At 36.6% G+C, this 20,034-nt stretch overlaps 2 protein-coding genes across 4 annotated transcripts; one reads left to right on the forward strand and one right to left on the reverse strand.

The window, feature by feature from the left end:
* Positions 1–580: 580 nt before the first annotated feature.
* Positions 581–13,885, forward strand: strada (STE20 related adaptor alpha). 3 transcript variants are annotated; one of them, XM_067374934.1, is made up of 12 exons: positions 609–654; positions 745–802; positions 3,994–4,022; positions 9,307–9,409; positions 9,517–9,638; positions 10,098–10,206; positions 10,298–10,421; positions 11,304–11,475; positions 11,904–12,008; positions 12,105–12,358; positions 12,564–12,606; positions 12,708–13,885. In XM_067374934.1, the coding sequence occupies exons 1-12, from the start codon at positions 643–645 to the stop codon at positions 12,861–12,863; spliced, it is 1,287 nt and encodes a 428-aa protein (XP_067231035.1). In that variant the 5' UTR covers positions 609–642; the 3' UTR covers positions 12,864–13,885. The 3 variants fall into 3 exon arrangements, with proteins under 3 accessions (XP_067231034.1, XP_067231035.1, XP_067231027.1); XM_067374933.1 differs by lacking the exon at positions 3,994–4,022 and having other exon boundaries at positions 581–654; XM_067374926.1 differs by lacking the exons at positions 609–654; positions 745–802; positions 3,994–4,022 and adding an exon at positions 5,022–7,048.
* Positions 13,886–14,197: 312 nt separating this feature from the next.
* On the reverse strand, positions 14,198–19,831 carry rnf113a (ring finger protein 113A). The gene is made up of 10 exons (XM_067374935.1): positions 19,696–19,831; positions 19,464–19,540; positions 19,258–19,356; positions 18,993–19,100; positions 16,357–16,466; positions 16,138–16,244; positions 15,952–16,041; positions 15,778–15,871; positions 15,459–15,565; positions 14,198–15,315 (listed from the first exon to the last, which is right to left on the reverse strand). Exons 1-10 carry the CDS (start codon positions 19,796–19,798, stop codon positions 15,248–15,250), a joined length of 963 nt encoding a protein of 320 aa, XP_067231036.1. The 5' UTR covers positions 19,799–19,831; the 3' UTR covers positions 14,198–15,247.
* Between the last annotated feature and the right edge of the window lie 203 nt (positions 19,832–20,034).

Below are 20,034 nucleotides of genomic sequence, written 5' to 3' on the forward strand. Positions count from 1 at the left end.
CGCATCCAACCTTGGATCCAATAGGAACACGAGGACGCCGAGTTGTCAACGACACTTGTCCAATTACCTAACGCTTTTAACACGACCCCGCCCACTGCGAGGGAAGAAATACGTTTCATCCTCCAGTTTTGTTTATAACTGAACCAAACATTTGACTATTTGATCAAATAGACGAGCGCAAGTTATTAACAGAGGGTGAGTTTAACCATTATACTGCATTACTTACACAAGCACACTGGACCTCCGAGCCTCTGTTTATCATAATTGAGAGATATTCTTGTCGCTGCTTGGCTAACTGAAAGATACTGACCTGGAAACTTGCATGCTACATTTGTTTATAAATGATTAACCCTGCTTTTTATAACATCGAGGATTTGTGTGAGTACATACTCATTTCTAATGCTGCTCACTAACTGAGCAAACCCAAAATCATCTTATTTACAAACACATCTAGCCAATAAATCCCATTTGATGTGGACCACTGCTCTTTAATAATTTCTTTGCATGATTCAGAAAGTTTTAGAGCAGGAGAAAATAATCACATTTTATGAATCTAATCAACTTCTGCTATGTTCTTGCAGGTCTTCACTCTTTATGTGTTTGTGAAAGTACTTCTACCTGTCATCACCATCTCCAGGATCCATGTCTTTTTTGGTGAGTGAGCTTGATTGAGTTCATGACATACATGATTGTCTAAGTGACTGATTTAGTTTGAATGTACATTGATCTCTCACTTTCTCTCAGCGCTGGGTGTCAGAGAAACTTAGTGTGGAAAGCCTGAGGGATCTAGAGTTATTTGGAGGTGAGTTCAATAGTCCAGCAGCACCTCATGTCGCTGTGCTTCTCGTACCTCTTTCAGCAAACCCCACCGCCTGAGCTTATTCCACTGTAGCCAGGGTGAGTGTGAAGGGGAGCCCTAGAACATCAAACCTTTGGCACGAACGTTTAGTTCCTAAATGCAACATTCAAAGGGTCAATTGGCCCACAGATACACTTTTTTTGGACACAAATCCCCCTCATAGTCAGCTATGCAGGCACATAGCAAAAGAGAAGCAGTTTACCCATGATCGCAACCTTTGCAAAAGCAACAATACAGCTTTTGGTTCGCTGTTTGTTTTGTGTGCGCTTCATCAAAGGTTTTGTGAATTTAGTATTGCCAATCTTTGTGGGGTTTTGTTGTAATTGTGTTATACGGTGTGGTGTGGTACTGCTCTGTAATGAAAGTGCAGCGTTTGTGTCATGGTGACTGATGATGGCGGTAACAGCAGATTGTGTGTGTCCTTGTGTCTGTGAGGCTTTTTAATCTTCTTTTTGTGGTGATGTATCTGTATGTATGTAGGCTGACTCTGATGTAGTGTAATTGCTAGGTGTTGATGGATTGCTTCTGTGGTGCAACTGACAGCTGAGTCACTGCAACTGATCTGTAGGGGAGGTCTAAGGTGAAGCCGTATGAAATCTCTTACAGGAACACTATGTGTATCGGTAGATTGTGAGCTTTTACTTACAGACTAGTTTACAGTGAAATCCAGATATAAGAAATGCTTCGTATCTTTTTACTTTTTGATGCATTTGGCTTTTGACAGCATTGTGCTTACATCAGTATAAACGTTCGCATTCTCTCCCAGTTAGTTCAAAACATTGGGGTCAGTAAAAGATGTTGTTATTATTTTTAAATAAATGAATACTGTTATTCGGCTAGGATGCATTAAACTGATAAAAGTGACTGTCTATTCATCAAAGAATCTTGAAAATGGGTATCATGGTTTCCACAAAAATATTAAGCAGCACAGCTGTTTTCAACATTGATAATAATAATGTTTTTGAGCAGCAAATCATCATATTAGAATGATTTCTGAAGGATCATGTGACACTGAAGACTGGAGTAATGATGCTGAAAATTCAGCTTTACCAACACAGGAATAAATGACATTTAAAAATATATTCAACGTTAATTTTAATTAAAACAGCTATTTTAAATTGTAATACTATTTCACAAAATTAGTCTAATCAAATTAACAGCCATGGTGAGTTTAGGAGAACTCTTTTAAGAAAGAAATACAAACTTTTACTGACCCCAAACATTTGAACGGTAGTTTACAATATAAACTGAACTAATATGTTAGACTGTACTGGTACAATAACTCTCTTGTAAAAATGAAAAGCATTATTTCAGACTTGTGTGGTGTATAATTCTCCAGTTCGCATGCTTTTGCTGACAGGTGTGACAATAAGAGATTTATTTTAGTGCCAAGTGGCTTTGAAATTGTATATATATATATATATATATAAATATAATATATATATATATATATATATATATATATATATATATATATATATATATATATAATATATATATATATATTATAAACTGTACAGCCACAGTGTCTTGACAGTCTGAATGCTATATTGTAGCTAATATCAATTAGTTTTTAAAGTTGCCCGTCTCTAAGATGGTGTGTAATTCATGGACAATGAAGAGATTTTTTTAGATGTTGCTGCTTTTTCCATGTCTGCTTCCATTCATTTTGTTGTAGTCCATAATCGCTGCTTCATGTCTGCTTTAAAGACGCTAAATTTCATTTGCTTTTGGCTGTTACGTGTTCAATGGCAATGCCTAAATAAAAAGGGATGATCACCAAGATTGTTCAGTTTAAAAAAAGATGTTAAAGTAAGAAAGTAGATATTAAAGAATGTTTTTTTGATGGTTTATCCTTTTTTGTTGAATTGAATGCTCAAGTAATATAAATAGAATTGTTGCTTGTTTAAATGATTTTGATCATTTAGTATATGCAATGCAATTAAATATCTGTGTCAGCTGCGATATAGATCATAATATATGTGGTATCAACAGGGCTTGACATTAACACCCGCCAACCCACCAAAGGCGGGTGGATTTCAGCAGTGGCGTGTAACGCAGTCACTCCAACTAGCCACTTTGGCGGGTTGAATTTTATATAATATACATTTTTCAATTGTAGTCTTTTAAAAAGGCATTTGAAATAATAAACTAAGTGCGATATAGTGTTATCAAAAATATTGATACATATTGACACTGAAATATCTGAAACACTTCCAATACTCATTTTCCATAGAATAGGTACAAGAATACATGATACCAGCTGCGCTTTCTCACTCTTTCATCTATCCGACACACCCGCCTCCCCTCACTCACTCGTTTCATTTGCTCTGGATGAAAATTGTTGGTGTTACAGGGCTTGAATTTTGGCGTGGGATTTTGTGCTCACACCCAAAGTGCGCACACATAAAGCCACCTCTCCGTACTAAATCAAGTTCTTTTTTGCTGCATATTGCACTTAAACAGTCAAATACACCCAAAATAATGTCAAAATGGCGAGTTTTCATGTAAGCACAGTCAGTTAATGTTTTAAGTGAACGTAAACATTTGAGAAAGAAACCGCTTGTGTAACAGTATAATAGATCTTTGTGTCAGGTCTTCAAGTGACAGCAGCCTAACATGCCTGCTGCCAAATTATGAGATAGTATTAAAAATATCTATATGGCAGTTTTTCCCCCATGGTATTGATGTCAAAAATGTAAAAAAGAGTGGCTAGTAACTTTGGAAAACCACTAGCCACCGTGGCTGAAGAGCAAAAGAGTTAATTTCAAGCCCTGTGTAGCAATTTAGACTAGACAATAAAAAATTTGACACTGTGTTTCTTATATTTATTTAAGTTAGAATCTTTCTTATGTAATGTTTCCTTGTTTGTTTGTTAGGAGAAAGGGGAAAAACTAATAATTGGGTATCAATATATATTAAATTTTTTAAATTTTATACAAAATATCTTTTTGAATTGATTCAGTCGCATGAAGGATGTAGAGAGTTTCGAATGTTGATAATAAGCTAAGAGGGGCTTTCAGAAAAGTAATGATGTTCTCGGTGTTTCTTAAATTTGTGAGAACCACTTTAAAGGCACATTGTTTGTTTGTATGTGTGTCTTTTGCGTCATTTACATGGTTTCTCTACGCCAGAGCAAACTCAGGCAAGCCCGCTAAGGAAAGTAAGTGCGGAATATCTTCCAGCTTTTCCATTCGCCTGTTGGTGTGGGTGTGCGATGGTTGTGCGTGTATGAGCATGTGAGCTGGTGTGTGTTTGTGTCAGTTAGCAAATGCAATATTTATGGTGGGTGTGTGTTTGTGTGTGTGTGTGTGCTCGGATGAATACATCCCCCTGTGCTCCTGTGTTTGCATGCATGCACTCATCGTGCTGCTGTGACACTCATATCTCCACACCCACTCAGACTGAGGGTCCAGAAGAGGGAAGTGTTCAAACTTTAATGAGGAAAAGAAAAATTATGGCCCAAGAAACTCACTGGGTAAAGTGTTTTTTTTTTTTTTTTTTTTTTTTATTGTAAGTAGTGCTTACAATAATACCAAAGGGAAACGAAAGCTTGGGGTTTACTTACCCAGTAATGTAATACTTGAATCATAATTAAGAGCCTGAATCAAAGAGCAAACAGCAATTCAACACATTTATGTTGAAGATCAGATACAATAGGGATAGTTCACCCAAAAATTCACTAGAAGATTTGATTTGCATTTTTGTCATTTTTCTTTGACTTGTAAATTGCAAGCATGAGTGTAAGACACACTAATAATAGTCTTATTAACTTATTTAATAGTGTGATTATATCTAATAGCGAAAATGTTTTTAGCTAGAGTCGCACTGTATTTTGCAATACACATGCATGTTAAGTCTCAAGAGTTACAATGAGATTTTGGTTGAAATGATGGCTCACCCTTTTAAATAATTTAATATTGATAGATTCACTACTTGGGCTGGTAAGATTTTTAAAAATCTTTTTACTTTTTAAAAGAAGAGTATTATATTCACCAAGGCTGCTTTTATTTGATCAGAAACACAGTAAAATTGTTACATTGTATTTTTACATTTTAAAATCACATTTTTCTATTTTAATTTATTTCAAAATGTAACTTTAATTCTTTTGATTGCAATTTTCAGCATTGTCATTCCAGTCATCATGATACTTCATAAATCATTCTAAAATTATGATTTGGTGCTCAAGAAACATTTATTATGATCAATGCTGAAGACAGTTGTTTTTTTTTAATTATTGGAAACCATGATTTTTTTTTTTTTTCATGCTTTGAAGAATAGAAAGTTTTTTTAAACATTATAAACGCCTTTACTGACACTTTTGACCAATTTAATGTACTCTTGCTGAATAAAAGTAATAAAAAAAAAAATTTAAATCCAAAGTTTCTAAAGCCATATGGTAGCTTAAGGGATGAGTACATACTGTTTGCACTTTTGGGTGAGCTGTCCCTTTAATGAAGGAGGACATAAACTTAAGTGAATTTAATGAATTGCTTCTTTATCTAATTATCAGTCCAATTCAACAGATAATTAAGAATGTAAATGGCTAGTCTGTGATTTGTGTATTGTTGTTTACTGCAACTGCCCTTTCACCTCATAAATTGACACATTGTGAATCAGTAAGACTAATTCTGCATTACCCCTCATTAATGCAATTTAAGACATCTACCTTATGAAATTCACTCATAAGAGTTGTCACAAAGAATGAACCAACACCAGGAATAGTGATAATGTTGTCATTGGTCACCTAAGCATGTGAAGTTGGATGATGCTCATTGTGTTAATGCAACACATGGAGTCATCCTGTCAAAGCCTGGGCTTGCTGCACTGTTCACTGAAATACGGACGCACTTTATATTAAGTGGCATTATCTACTATGTACTTACATTTAAATTAATCATTTGATACAATACAGTTATTGTGTACATACATGTTTCTACATTGTACTTATATTTTAAAAACACCAGCATGTAAATACATCTGTAATTAATTTCTGTACTTACATTTATAATTACACTGTTGACCCATCCCTTAACCCTTACCCCTACCCTTAAACCTACCCATACCACCAAAGCTTTCCCTAACCTTACCCATATCCCACCTCAATAGCTGCAAAAGTGTTTTGCAATTCAATATGAACACAACAAGTACATTGTACTTATTTTTTTATGTAAGTACATAGTAGTTAAGGCCACTTAATATAAAGTGGGACCGAAATACTCTGCAAACACATCAAAGGGCGGAAAATGATTTGTTACATGAATTGCCATACACCTGCATGATCTCGACTGACAAATACTCTCAAATATTTGAGAGTTATTGTTAATATTATCTATGAGTTCCATGGTAGCACTAATGGATAAGTAAAAAAAAAAAAGTACTTGGTCTTAAAGGTGCTAAAGAGGATCTTTTCATCGACTGAGTTTTTGAAATGAGCGCAGGCGTAAGAACAACCCCCCTCCTTCGAAGGAACGCCTCCCAAAACTCGTAAACACTCGTATTGGAACACGAGTGTTTACCACCGGCATTCGCTGTGTCGTGTTAGTGGATTCATTATGACGGACTCACCTCAGGTAACTCATAATCTGCAGTTGTTACTCCTGTCTCCGGACAAAAACATTGCATGCGGCGCCTGTGGAGTGTGGAAAGTTACTGGAGTGCAGTTGCGCTCGTCTCTCACAAGGAACGTCACGGCAGTGATTGACAAGCCAGAGGGCCAATCGTTTACGCAATGATTGCGTAAATGATTGGCTGATGTTTTTAAGGCCCTACCTCGTGCACAGATGACGTATATTAATATTATTCCTTTCAGTGCAGCTAATAGTCTTTTATCAGTTAGTAAAGACAGTTTCAAGTAATATTGCAAAAATGTATAAAACAAAACATCCTCTTTAGCACCTTTAATGGGATCATGCATATCTATGGCCAAATGCAACATAGTGTATTGTACAGTTTATTTGATGCTTATAACATGCTTTTGCAAATATGCAGAGTTTTGTGAAGCCACTCCTGCTGCAGTTTCAACTTCTTGGTCTCGTACTGAGTTTCAGAACAGTTGGACTGAATCTTTAATTAGCTATAATCTGCCGTTTCTCAGTACTTGATCTGTATGATTCTCTGAAGAGCTTTGCAATGGCTGGGATTTATCAGTGTATGCGCAAAAAAAACCCTTCCCCTCTTCAAAACCAGGTTGGTTTGTGCTGTTATCTGTGATTGTATATGTGTGTACTTGAAATGTTTCCTAATTCACTGAAACTGACATTGATTGTCATAATATATTTGATTGATATCCCAAAATACTATGATGCATTTTGAAGGAAAGCTAACATGCACTTAGAATGTTTGCTGCTTGCACTGTGACACAAATCCTGTCAGAAACACTAAAGGTTGATGCTGGAACACAAAAGACAGACTCCCTACAACATCTGTGAATGTGCAGTGAGTCAAAAAATACTTAAAATGTCTTTGCATTAGAAACAAACTATCAAACAAAGTGGCATCTGCAAACATCCTTTATCTAGAGATCTTTGCTGTGACTTTCAACCAACTGGTAGTGGATTTAAGAAATTCACACGGGCACAAAAATAGTGAAAACAGTAATATTGTGTAATTCTATTCATTTAATATAATAATTGTATTAATTAAAAATAACTGTTTTCTATTTGAATATATTTTAAAATGTAATTTATTCCTTGTGATGTTACATCTGAATTTTCAGTATCATTACTCTAGTCACATGATCCTTGAGAAATCACTCAAATATGATGATTAGATAATTTGTTGTTAAAGAAACATTTATTTTTCAAAATAGAAGGTATTGGTACAGCATTTATTCGAAATAAAATATTTTGTAAATTTATATGTTTATTTACTGTCACCCCAATTTAATGTATCCTTGCTGAATAAATATATTAATTTCTTTAAAATATATATGACTGACCCAAACTGCTAGTATAGTTCATCTACTATAGATCAGCAAGTTCATTGTATTCATCACATTTTGATCATGTTTACCACCAGAAAGTGTCAGACTCAAGCATGTTTTTTTCTTAAAATAATAGATCTACAAAATTATCTTTTAAAACCTAACAAGCTTGTTTTGTGAAATGCTTTGCTTGGAAAGTAGAACAAGAACATTACTTTAAGGTAGATGCCATTTGATTTGGTATTTGATCATCAAATGTAATGACATTCATACATTTGTAAGTATGGGTTAGTTAAAGGGTTAGTTCACCCAAAAATGAAAATAATGTCATTTATTACTTGCCCTCATGTCGTTCTACACCCGTAAGACCTTCGTTCATCTTCAGAACACAAATTAAGATATTTTTTATTAAAAATAATGACTCCGTGAGGCCTCCATCTCCAGCAATAACACTCTCTTTTTCAATGCCCATAAAGGTACTAAAAACATATTTAAAACAGTTCATGACTACAGTGGTTCACCTTTAATATTATAAAGCGACGAGAATACTTTTTGTGCACCAAAAAAACAAAATAATGATAATAAAAGGACGTCTTTATTCAACAATATCTAGTGATGGACGATTTCAAAACACTGCTTCTTGAAGCTTCGAAGCTTTACAAATCATTTGTTTAGAATCAGTGGTTTAGAGCACCAAAATCCAAGAAAACAAGGCTTTGTTACGTCACAAGTGTTTTGAAATTTCAGTGGTTCACGTGACTTTGACAGTTTGATACGCGCTCCGAACCACTGATTCGAAACAAAAGATTCGTAAAGCTTCGAAGCTTCATGAAGCAGTGTTTTGAAATCGCCCATCACTAGATATTGTAGGATAAAGTTGCTATTTTGTGATTTTTGGTGCACAAAAAGTATTCTAGTCGCTTTATAACATTAAGGTTGAATCACTGTAGTCACATGAACTGTTTTAAATATGTCTTTAGTAGCTTTCTGGGCATTGAAAAAGGAAATCCTGCTGGCAATGGAGGCCTCACTGAGCCATCAGATTTTATCAAAAATATCTTAATTTGTGTCTTGAAGATGAACAAAGGTCTTACTGGTGTGGAACGACATGATGGTGAGTAATTAATGACATTATTTTCATTTTTGGGTGAACTAACCCTTTAAGTGTTGAAATACTTTATTGGGTCACTGTATGTCTGCATACCCACAAGCCACTATCACAAATGCACCTCCAGTAAAATCACAGGTTTCACAATCTAATAATTTAAGTATGTTAAAAGGGTTTGGTTGTGTTAAAATGGGCTGGGAATGCTCTTGGGATCTGAAGTGTGTCTCAATCCGCTCCCTAGTGTCTCAATATTTAGTGGATCAAGGCCCATTCTAATGCCCGAGTTTATGTTTACAATAAACTGTCTGACATCAGGAAGGTGATCGAGACACAGCCATATTCAGTTGGCACTTTGTTTATTTAGCCCCAGTGGTATCACACTTTTTTGAGACTAATGACTCTTCATTGACTCAGGCCCATGAGGACAGTCAAGAGTCTCTGAGCCCTATCCCACGCAGGGACACGATGGGAAGCTTTCTTCCAGACAACAACGCCTATGAGCTGCGCACTGTCATAGGTGAGGCCAAGACTGCACAGCACTAGTACAGATATCTCCGTGAGGTTCTCTGAGATCGTCTGTGATTCCTACATCTGATGAGTGTGTGTTTTGTCTGTGCTGTGTAGGTCGAGGTTTGGAGCATTTGATGACAGTGAATCTGGCCAGGTATAGACCTACAGGGGAGCATGTGGCCATCCGCCGTATTGACCTGGATTCCTGTACTAATGACATGGTCAATTACTTACAGGTCAGTAGAAAGTTTTATAATTTTTTTAAACAATAGTAAATATGAAATAGCAAAATATGCAAAATAACTGAAATTAATATTTTGTTGTATTCCCAAACATCACATCACCGACAACTGTTTCAAAATAAGCTATTTTTAACAGCGTGTCTTTAATTTGAAAAAAACATGTACATATACATTAATATACATTAATAAGAACATATCCTCAGTCAATGCAGTGTTATTTTAGGATTATTTAATATCATTCTTGAATCTTTAGTATTATATATTATTATAGTATTTATTAATATTTTCATTTTATTTAGTTTTAGTAATTTTGTGCTTTTGTAATTCTAATTAGTTTGTTATTGTAAGTAGTGGGTGCAGCTAAAACAAATACTTAACGGGCCAATTAGTCATGCATATCGTTAGTATATATACATAAGCCTTGCAACCACTTTCTGTTTGTTTTTTCCAAAGGGAGAACTCCATGTGTCTAAGCTGTTCCACCACCCCTGTATCCTCCCATACAAGAGCGTCTTCATTGCTGAGAATGAACTGTGGGTGATCACGCCCTTCATGGCCTACGGTTAGCTGAGACATTCTGCATCAACTATATCAAGTCTGACCTGCTCAAAATGTTTTTGCTTACCATTTTTTGTGTTTCTCTTCTCTATAAGGTTCAGCTCGAGACTTGATCAGTACACATTTTGCTGATGGTTTGAGCGAGCAGACAATTGCCTACATCCTGCTGGGTGTCCTGAGAGCGCTGGAGTACATACATCAGATGGGCTACGTTCACCGGTGAGGAATACAAGTACACTCACATGATTAGTTATTGTTGTTATTAGACAAACGGGTTAAACGGTTAGTTCACCCAAAAATGAAAATCCTGTCATTTATTACTCACCCTCATGTCGTTCCATACCCGTAAGACCTTAATTCATCTTCAGAACACAAATTAAGGTATTTTTGATGAAATCCGATGGCTCAGTGAGGCCTCCATTGACAGCAAGATAATAAACACTTTCAGATGCCCAGAAAGCTACTAAAGACGTGTGACTACAGTTCATGTGACTACAGTGATTCAACCTTAATATTATGAAGCGACAAGAATATTTTTTGTGTGCCAAAAAAAACAAAATAACAACTTTTCAGCAATATCTAGTTATGGCCATTTTCAAAGCACTGCTTCGAAGATTTATGAATCTTTTGTTTCGAATCAGTGGTTCGGAGCGCCAAAGTCACGTGATTTCAGCAGTTTGGCAGTTTGCCATGCGATCTGAATCACATCCATAACTAGATATTGAAAAGTCAGATGCTGAAAAGTTATTTTGTTGTTTTTTTTTTTGCACACAAAAAGTGTTCTCGTCACTTCATAACATTAAGGTTGAACCACTGTAGTCACATGAACTGTCATTGAAAGCGTAAATTAACTTGCTGTCTGTGGAGGCCTCACTGAGCCGTCGTATTTCATCAAAAATATCTTAATTTGTGTTCTGAAGATGAACGAAGGTCTTACGGGTGTGGAACGACATGAGAGTGAGTAATAAATGACTGAATTTTCATTTTTGGCTGAAATAACCCTTTAATATATATCCACCATCAAACCAGACTGTCAGTCTCATGTTTTTAATGTAGGTGCTACAAGAATACTTTTTTAATCATCTTAATCTGTCTCTGTAGAAGTGTGAAGGCAAGCCACATCCTGATTTCAGCAGATGGGCAGGTGTATTTGTCCGGTCTTAGGAGTATCTTCAGCTTGATTCGTCACGGTCAGAGAGCACGTGTTGTACACGATTTTCCCCAGTACAGTGTTAAAGTGCTACCTTGGCTCAGTCCAGAGGTTCTGCAGCAGGTACGTTTGATATACACTACCGATCTAAATTTTGGGGTCAGTAATATAAAGAAAATATAAAGTTTTATGCAGCAAGCCTACAATAAATTGATTAAAAGGGACTGTAAAGACATTTACATTGTTAGAAAAGATTTCTATTTCTAATAAATGCTATTCTTTTGAGCTTTTTCTTTTTATTCAAAGAATCCTCAAAAATATTAAGAAGCACAGCAACACATTAGAATGCACTGAAATACACACTATTACTTTTTTATTACTGTAATATTGATTAAATAAGAGCAGGTGAGCATAAGAAACATCTTTAAAAAATAAATAAACTTACTGAAAAGCCCCAAACTTTTGAACAGTAGTGTATACTGTACTTATAATACATCAGAAATGAGCAAATGACATTTGATTGCATATGTATTCATCTCTGCATATGACAGAATCTTCAGGGATATGACTTCCGCTCAGACATTTACAGTTTGGGCATCACTGCATGTGAGCTAGCTAATGGACACGTGCCCTTTAAAGACATGCCTGCTACGCAGGTAAGGCACACTCTTGCATTTTATCCATCCATTTTTGCATTCACTCCTTTTTTAACTTACATTTAGCTTCATAAAATGTCTCTTTGCCTGCGTCAGATGTTGTTAGAGAAGTTGAATGGTACAGTCCCCTGCCTTCTGGACACCACCACCATCCCCCCTGAAGAACTGAGCATGAAACCGTCTCGCTCGGGGGCCGACTCTGGGATCTGTGAGGGCCCCAGTGCCGGTGGAGCTCGCCACACTAACGGAGAGCCCTCATCCTCCTCTGCGGGAAACCCATACAGCCGGACCTTCAGTCCTCACTTTCATGCCTTTGTGGAACTTTGTCTGCAGAGAGATCCTGAGAAAAGGTCAATAATAACACTCCACTGCTTCCGATTTGTATTTATTTTTAAAGGAATAATTTGAAATGCTGTCATGATTTACTCACCATCATATCCCACTAATCATTTAACTAATGTTAAGAAATTAAACCTTATTGTAAAGTGTAAACAAGTGGGTTATAATTTTGTGGTGCGATGAATAGATTGAAATTCATGTTATGTCTTACCACAGACCTTCTGCCAGCTCTCTGATAGGCCATTCCTTCTTCAAACAAGTGAGTTTTACCCTGTTCTAAGCAAATTCCTGACATTTTTTTACAAATTTAAACACACTTACTCTCCTCAATGTTTCATTGTGCTCAATGTAACGTTTCAGATAAAGCGCAGACCATCCGAGGCTCTTCCTGAGCTCCTGCGTTCGGTTTCTCCGATCAGCAGCCTAGACTGCATGCAGCCTCAGGATTCGCCCACTGGACTGGCCAGTCTGGAGTCTGATCTCAGCCAGCTGGATGTGGATGACTGGGACTTTTGACATGAAATTGATGCGAGATGGAGGGACTATGGACTGGATTGGAAGGGCTGATTTACTGTAGGGCTCTTAATGATAAATGTGGAAGATTTCGTTTTGTGTCTTTTTGCTTTTTAGTTTTAAGGGAGAAAAAGGGAAGGCCTATGCTATGTGAATGTGATATAGACATTACAAAGAGCTTCAAAGAAGCTACAAAAGACTCTGTAATGTTTCTTCGTTGTCTTTGTAGTTTAAGTGACGTACACAAATAACAAAGAGAGACTATAAGAAGAGAAATGAAAAGCCAGCAGCCACATAGCCTTGCTAATGTATTCAGAAGCATGAACTGAAGCCTGAGGCATGCACTGTGCACCCTCGCCTACATTTTAGTTACTCTTACTGACTGGCCATGTGACAATGGTGATCACTTCAGGCTACTGAAACATTCTCTGTGTGTTTCAACTGAACTAATGACACTCTATGAATGTCTACCAGCTTACAGCAACACAGGTTCACGATTGAATTACCATATTTGTCCAGTGAAGCATAAAGAGCTGTCAGTAAAGTCAAACTCGACATAGCACTGTCTAATATATGGATAATAGATTGTGGGAATGGTGCTCAATAGTGACAGCACAAGAATTATGCTAGAGGACAAGTTTTCTGCTATCTGGTGCAGTTATTAGTTTAAAATTATTAGTTCTGTTGTATTTTTGCTACGGTTAATTTGTGTTCTTGGCATGTGTTACAAAAGGAAATACTTCAATGGACCTTCTGTGTATTTTCAGCATATTTACATCTTGGTCAAATGGAATAAATGTTGATGTTGTTTGCTGTTACTTACTTATTTTTTGTATGTTTTAGAATGTTTGTTACGTTACAACTTGCATACTTATTTTGAAAAACACCTTCTGCAATTGTGATTTTAGGGATGCACTGATATTAAAATTTTACAGGTAAGCTTATAATTATTTTCATGTTTTGGCCGACAGCTGATAAATGCTATTTTGATAAATGCAATAATCAGAACAAAAAGCAGTTGAAGAATGACGTGCATAATTTGACTCCAATAAAGATGTTATTCTTTAACCTCTTATTCTTTAAAGGTAAAAAGCCTTCCTTAGAACTGATTGGAAAATGTAGGATTTACCCTTAATGGTTTGATAACCAAAGTTACAATCACTTTAGCTTTCAACATCATCAGTGATAAAGGAAAGATTTTCAAAGTAGGCAAAGTTATTTATTAGGTTACATGTTTAAATATACAGACAGTAGAACAACACACTGTATAGAAAAACTTCGCTGTAACAAATAATGCACTGCTGTACTGTGCAGAAGAAGCTGTTAAAGCTTTTTTTGTAGTATGAGGTTATGCACTGGTGTGCGTGAGTGGCAGGATTAAAGCCATTCTCCCAGATCAGCAGTTAACATTCCTCCGTATACCATGAGCAAAGCATTGTTAAACATGAGTGGAATACCAACACCAAAACTGACCGATAGGAAACCAAAAGATAAGGCAAATGGGTGGTGATCGAGAGGGGGAGAAACACATTAACATATTCTCCTCAATGCATGTTTAAGCACCTAGATTGTACATTAGGATACTTTAATATCTCTATTAAGTTCAGCACCTTTGAGTTCAGTTTATAAGCTGTCAGATGAGATCAAACATGACATAGTAGTAGATAAATAGTATGTAGTGGAAAGCACGTGTCTTGTGAAGCAAATGGTACAGATGTGTCATTGAGGTGAACGATTCGTCTTCCCAGAACAAACCATCCTGTGCCTGGAGTGTCCCAACAGTCCTTCAATCAATATATTGATGAATCCCTTGCAGTTGTTAGGCATTATCATACTGTGATGATGTGAATTGAACATGGCACAATGACCATGTATTCCCTTAAAGTGATTTCTGAAGTTTTTGAGATTTGTAGTAAAAATTAACTTTGTCATTATCGAAAAACACTCACTTAACCCACTAGGGTAAAAAATAGGGTAAATGAGTATGAATATTGGTTGTTAAATGTTAAATTAGCTGGAAAAAAATTGTACTGAAAGTAATTGCAATGATATTTTTCCTCTGCTTAATTATTATAGTCGTGGTGTTGACTTCACTATTCTCAAAGAATTAGAACAATTATTAAAACTTCATTCGTTATAGTCATCTTATTTGATGTGAAAGTGCCTTAATATTGGCCAATAATATACTGCATCTCTAGTGAATGATGTACAGATTGCTGAGTTCTCATCCTGGGAGATTTCTGAGAATGAAGAAAAGAATCACGAAAACAACAAAAAAAAACATTCTAAAAAAAGAGTGCATGTTTATTTCAAAGGTTCAGAGAATTTACAACGCAGATGGAATCTGAATGACTGAAGTAGAATACAGAAGAGGAGGTTGTGTGGTGCTAGTCATCTTCATCTGAGGGAGGCTGGTCAGCAGCTGCCTGCTGTTTCTGCATCTTAGCCATGAGCTCTGAGGAAAAAATACACCAAAAATGAGTTCCTTATTCTTCATTTCATTCTATATATGACATTAGCGAGTTCATTTATAAGGGTTTCAAGAGTTTCTGACCAATTGACCAAACCTTGTCTGTGATTAATGGAAAAGATAAGCACCTTTAGCTGGGTTGAAGACACCATTTGTCTGCTGGTTACAAACATAGCAGCGCTTAGACTTGCGGTAGTGCTGGAGAGCACAGGTCTCGCAGAAGTAGTGCCGGCACCTGGAGGAAAAAAAAAAAGTAATTATACTTTTAAATTGAGAAGGACATACTAGGTCTGCAGTCAAATATGTGGCTAAAACAAGCAAAAACAATGTCAAACTTTAGATATGATGTACACCAGCTAAAGCATCATAATGTGGATTTGTGTTGTTTGTAAGAGTGGGGAACAGCATTTGCAATTCAAACTGGCCATGGTTTGATGTAGCACTTACTTTGTAATAATAGGGTTCTTAAAGGACTCCCTACAAATGAAACACTTAAAAGGAAGATCTTCCTCGTCGCTGCTCACTTCGTAGTTCTCATCGTCTGTGAGATAAACAATACGTTAGAAAGCAGGACAAAAGAAGTGAAATGTTTTCAAAGACCTCTACCTAAAGATGGCTCACCATTTGCCCCGTATCTTCCTTCTTCAAGCTCTCGCTCAATCTGCCAGCCGTGCTTGTAGTCTGAACGGTCATGCAGAAACTTACAGCTGTCTGAGGATAAAAAAAGACATGTTGGTTCCTGCAATGACGTTTGCCTTGAACCTCAAAAGAAAGGCAAAAATGAGAGGAAACCTGTGGCTTACTGACCTCCAAACCCACAGAAGCCTGTCTCTTTATAGTCTTTACAAATGTCAGGCTGGTAATCCCACCGGACTGTGGCCCTGAGGTGCTCAGGGGCTCTGATTGGTCCTTTCCTATCACATTGTGACATTGTGGAGCAGTTAAAAGTTGTGTGTCTTCAAAAGCATATTTAGTCACAGAAAACAGGACCAGCTGCTTGTTTGAACAGCATTTCTTCTGACTCACCTGACCATACCAGAGGAGGCATTGCCCATGGTGGAATCTTTGGGTTTAATGAATTTGTGGTAGTTGTTGATGCCACGATAAATCTTATCGTCTTCTTTACCAGTCAACTCCTATAAATAAAATACAGACATGCCACAGAACTAAGAAACTGTGCTTATTGTGGCCACCCTAACAATATCAACAATCATGCCTCTTAAAAATATGAAATGGAAATTCACTGTCTATTTTCTAAAAGCATCTTAATGATCTTACAGTGAATGATTCAACCAAGCATGCTTCATTTTTGACCTCATAATTTTTATTTAAAATGTCATAACTCGACAGAAAAATGACAGACTTCTCTCTGTTGATATATGCTGGACTTCTCTAATCATTTAGTCTGCTTAAACCCTGCCCCCTTCCTTACAATCAACCACAAGTTCGCATTCAGATCTGCCTTCATTCATTCAACCAACTGACGAATCAAGCTACATTTTTTCATCTTTACATCTTTTTTGATGATCTTTTTCATTCAGTCATATGTCACAATACAGAAGAAATGATCTGTTGCTACTTTCATTTCATCACAACTTTGAAGAAACAGTTCACCCAAAAAAGACAATTGTTCTACTGTATGCACCAAATTTGAATATGCACATATTTAAAGGCCCACTGAAGTGCCTTGGAACACGCAGCATTATTCAATGTGTTGACGTAATTTCAACTGAAACAGGAAGACAGGGCGATATATCGAACAGCCCCACCCCTTTTTTAAAATAGCCAATAATGTTTTGTTTATATCACAGCTCGGCCAGAGCCGTTAAACTCAGTAAAACCTCTTTTTCCTTTTAATCTCTAACCGTTTATCCTCCTAATCTCCTCTATATCACTTTAAAATATAGCATTCTGTGCAGAATTTAAATGGGTCCAGTACCTTTCGTGGTCTGAGCCGACTCACGGATATGATCCGCTCTGTGCTCTCGTGTCTCTGGGCCAGAGCAGACAGTGCTCCCGCTGCGGCGGTTCATGTTATACCAAAACGAAAACAGACTTCATTCGTGTCTATAGAAAGCACTGTCTGAATCGTTCCCTATTTTCTATATAGTGCACTATGTGCTATGTGTAGAAACTAGTAAATGTGTGAACAAATGGCTGATTTCAGCCGCAGTTTCAGTGTCTGTTTAAAGTGTAGTAGGGGGCGGGACTTCAGATTCTAGAGCATTTGATTGGACAGAAGATTTGATGAGAAGCTGACGTGCGATGTGATGTCATGAAAATCCGTGATCCGTTTTAGCGGAAGTGAGAGACTAAGTTTTGAATGATTATATCTCCTAAATGCAAAGTTTGTCATTGTTTTGGAACACACCAGCTTATTTATAACATTAAGGTTAACATATTCATACTAAAAGCTAAAAAACTTAAATTTTGATTTCAGGGGGACTTTAAAATCACACAATTGAGATTCGAGAGCTGAGGCTGAGAGGAAGATTTTCTGAGCATTCCTCTCACAAAGCGACTGTATAGTTTTTTGAGGACTTAGAATATATATTTATAATACTTTTATTAATCATTTTTTCTTTATATGTTCATTTCAGTTTTTAAAAAAAACATGAACATTATACCTTTTGTGTTCAAAACCAGAACGTTTCGACATGACATTAGGGTGAATAGATGACGACAATGTTTTTTTTTTGATAAAGTATCCCTTTAAAAACAAGTTCATCATAATATCTGTTTATTGAGAGTTGTTATAGAGTACCTCAGGGATGACGTGTTTTTGTAGGCCAACCTGGAAGTTAGCGACGCTACAAGTTGACACAATATTTATACATTTTGAAGCCTAAATAAAGTGGTCAGATATAAAAAGCTAACAGTAGGCTATAAACGGACTACAGCACACCATGGTTGTGGATCAACATCACCACCACCAAGCGTCCTCAGACTGTATTTAAAAAACAACTTTATTTACAAACATGCTCACTGATTATGATCTGCGCTGTGTATGAATACTTATCCACTTTTTCATGAGAAATGCTGTCCAAATGTCCCGTTTTTAATGATGACGTCTAAAGTCCCCGCCAAAGGAAGTAGTCCCTTTTAGCAATTTGTTAGCAACCGCCGTTTTTAAGACACAATAAAGGTAAAAAAATCACAAGCGGGTTATAACTGGTGTGTTTTATGTCATAGATCAAAACGTGAAAATATTTAGAGGCTTCGTTAATCATAGACATTATTTCAGGTGATTTAGCAAAAACCCATTTAAAAAACCCATTGACTTTAGGGCGATGGAACCGGAAGTCCTAAAATGCTAACTCGCTTCCGGGTTTTGCCTTCAAAAACACGTCATCTCTAAGGGACTCTATAGGCCATAGTGGCTCTTTTTCTAATATATTTATTAAATTATATTTTAGACAATTACTATTCAATAAAATGCATCAATTCTGATGTGCTCAAAAAAACTGACTGAACTGATTTGACCAGCTCTGTAGGGCTGCTTTACAGTGTAATAATAACTGAAAATAATGAATTCTGATAGAACAAGTTTTTTCTGTTTACTACTTTAAAGCTGTACAATGTGTAATGTAAAAAGCGCTGTACAAATAAACTTGACATTGCTGTACAATGTTGGTGCCAGTTATTGTATTATCCCCCCGTACCTCTTGAATCTTCTGGCTGCGCTCAAATATGGCCTGAGCATCTTTGTCCCTCTCTGTGTCCAACTCATAAACAGCAGTGGCCCCCATGTCATCCGGTCCCTCTGGTTTCTGCAACACACACACACACACACAAAGTAATACACTGAATTACAAGAATCAAATGTTTGGAATTAAATCAAATGAATCTGCAGTATTTAATGCTTGCCATAATAAAATCATAGGAAAAGAAGCACGAGCGCCACACTGTAAACACTGACAGACTCACCGCTGACCGAGTCGACTTGTATGCGACAGTGACTCTCTTGTCTTGTTTCTCCTCTTCACTTTCACTTGATGAGACTGCTTCCTTCTCCACTTTCTTTGTCTATACGGTGGGGTGTGCGGTATAAAACTTGAGGTTATGGTAAACAACAGCTTCGTAAAAGACTAAAACAATGCAGACTTCATGAAACATTCAAAATGCCGACATACTTTCTGAATCATGGGGTTCGTGATAGCAGCTTTCTTCTTTCTGACCACAGCACTGCCCTCCTCGCCGCTACTCCTGTCTGATGGACACGCAGAAATACTGATTTAATACATCCGCTCGTCGGTTGTTGTGATCAGAAATACGTGGAGCATAAACATTAATTGACTGAACAGACAGCTCTATTGACTAGAGAAAACTGCTCAGTAAACACATGCTTTACCGAACACAAAATACCTTTATCGCTATCACTTGCATTTCTTTTCCGTGCAGAAAATTTCTTGTTTGATTTCTTAAAAAGAAACTTGCAGGTTGTCTTAGGCTCTTCTGACTCCGCCATCTTTAACTACATGTGAAAACAAACCATAGAGTAAATATGAGGAACTTCCGTAATAGTGCCTCTTGTGTTTGGGATGAAAACAGTGCAGGTGCATGGGGTGTACTGTTTTCCAGAGATATTTGACATTTTACGGTTATTAAAAGTTTATTATTAGACTCACTGTAAGACATAATTTGGAAACATTTATAACACTAAATGAATGGCAGCTAGCTTTTCTGATATAAAACAACAATAAT

The sequence above is a fragment of the Chanodichthys erythropterus genome, chromosome 3, assembly GCF_024489055.1.
Source record: "Chanodichthys erythropterus isolate Z2021 chromosome 3, ASM2448905v1, whole genome shotgun sequence".
Taxonomy (NCBI): Eukaryota; Metazoa; Chordata; class Actinopteri; order Cypriniformes; family Xenocyprididae; genus Chanodichthys; species Chanodichthys erythropterus.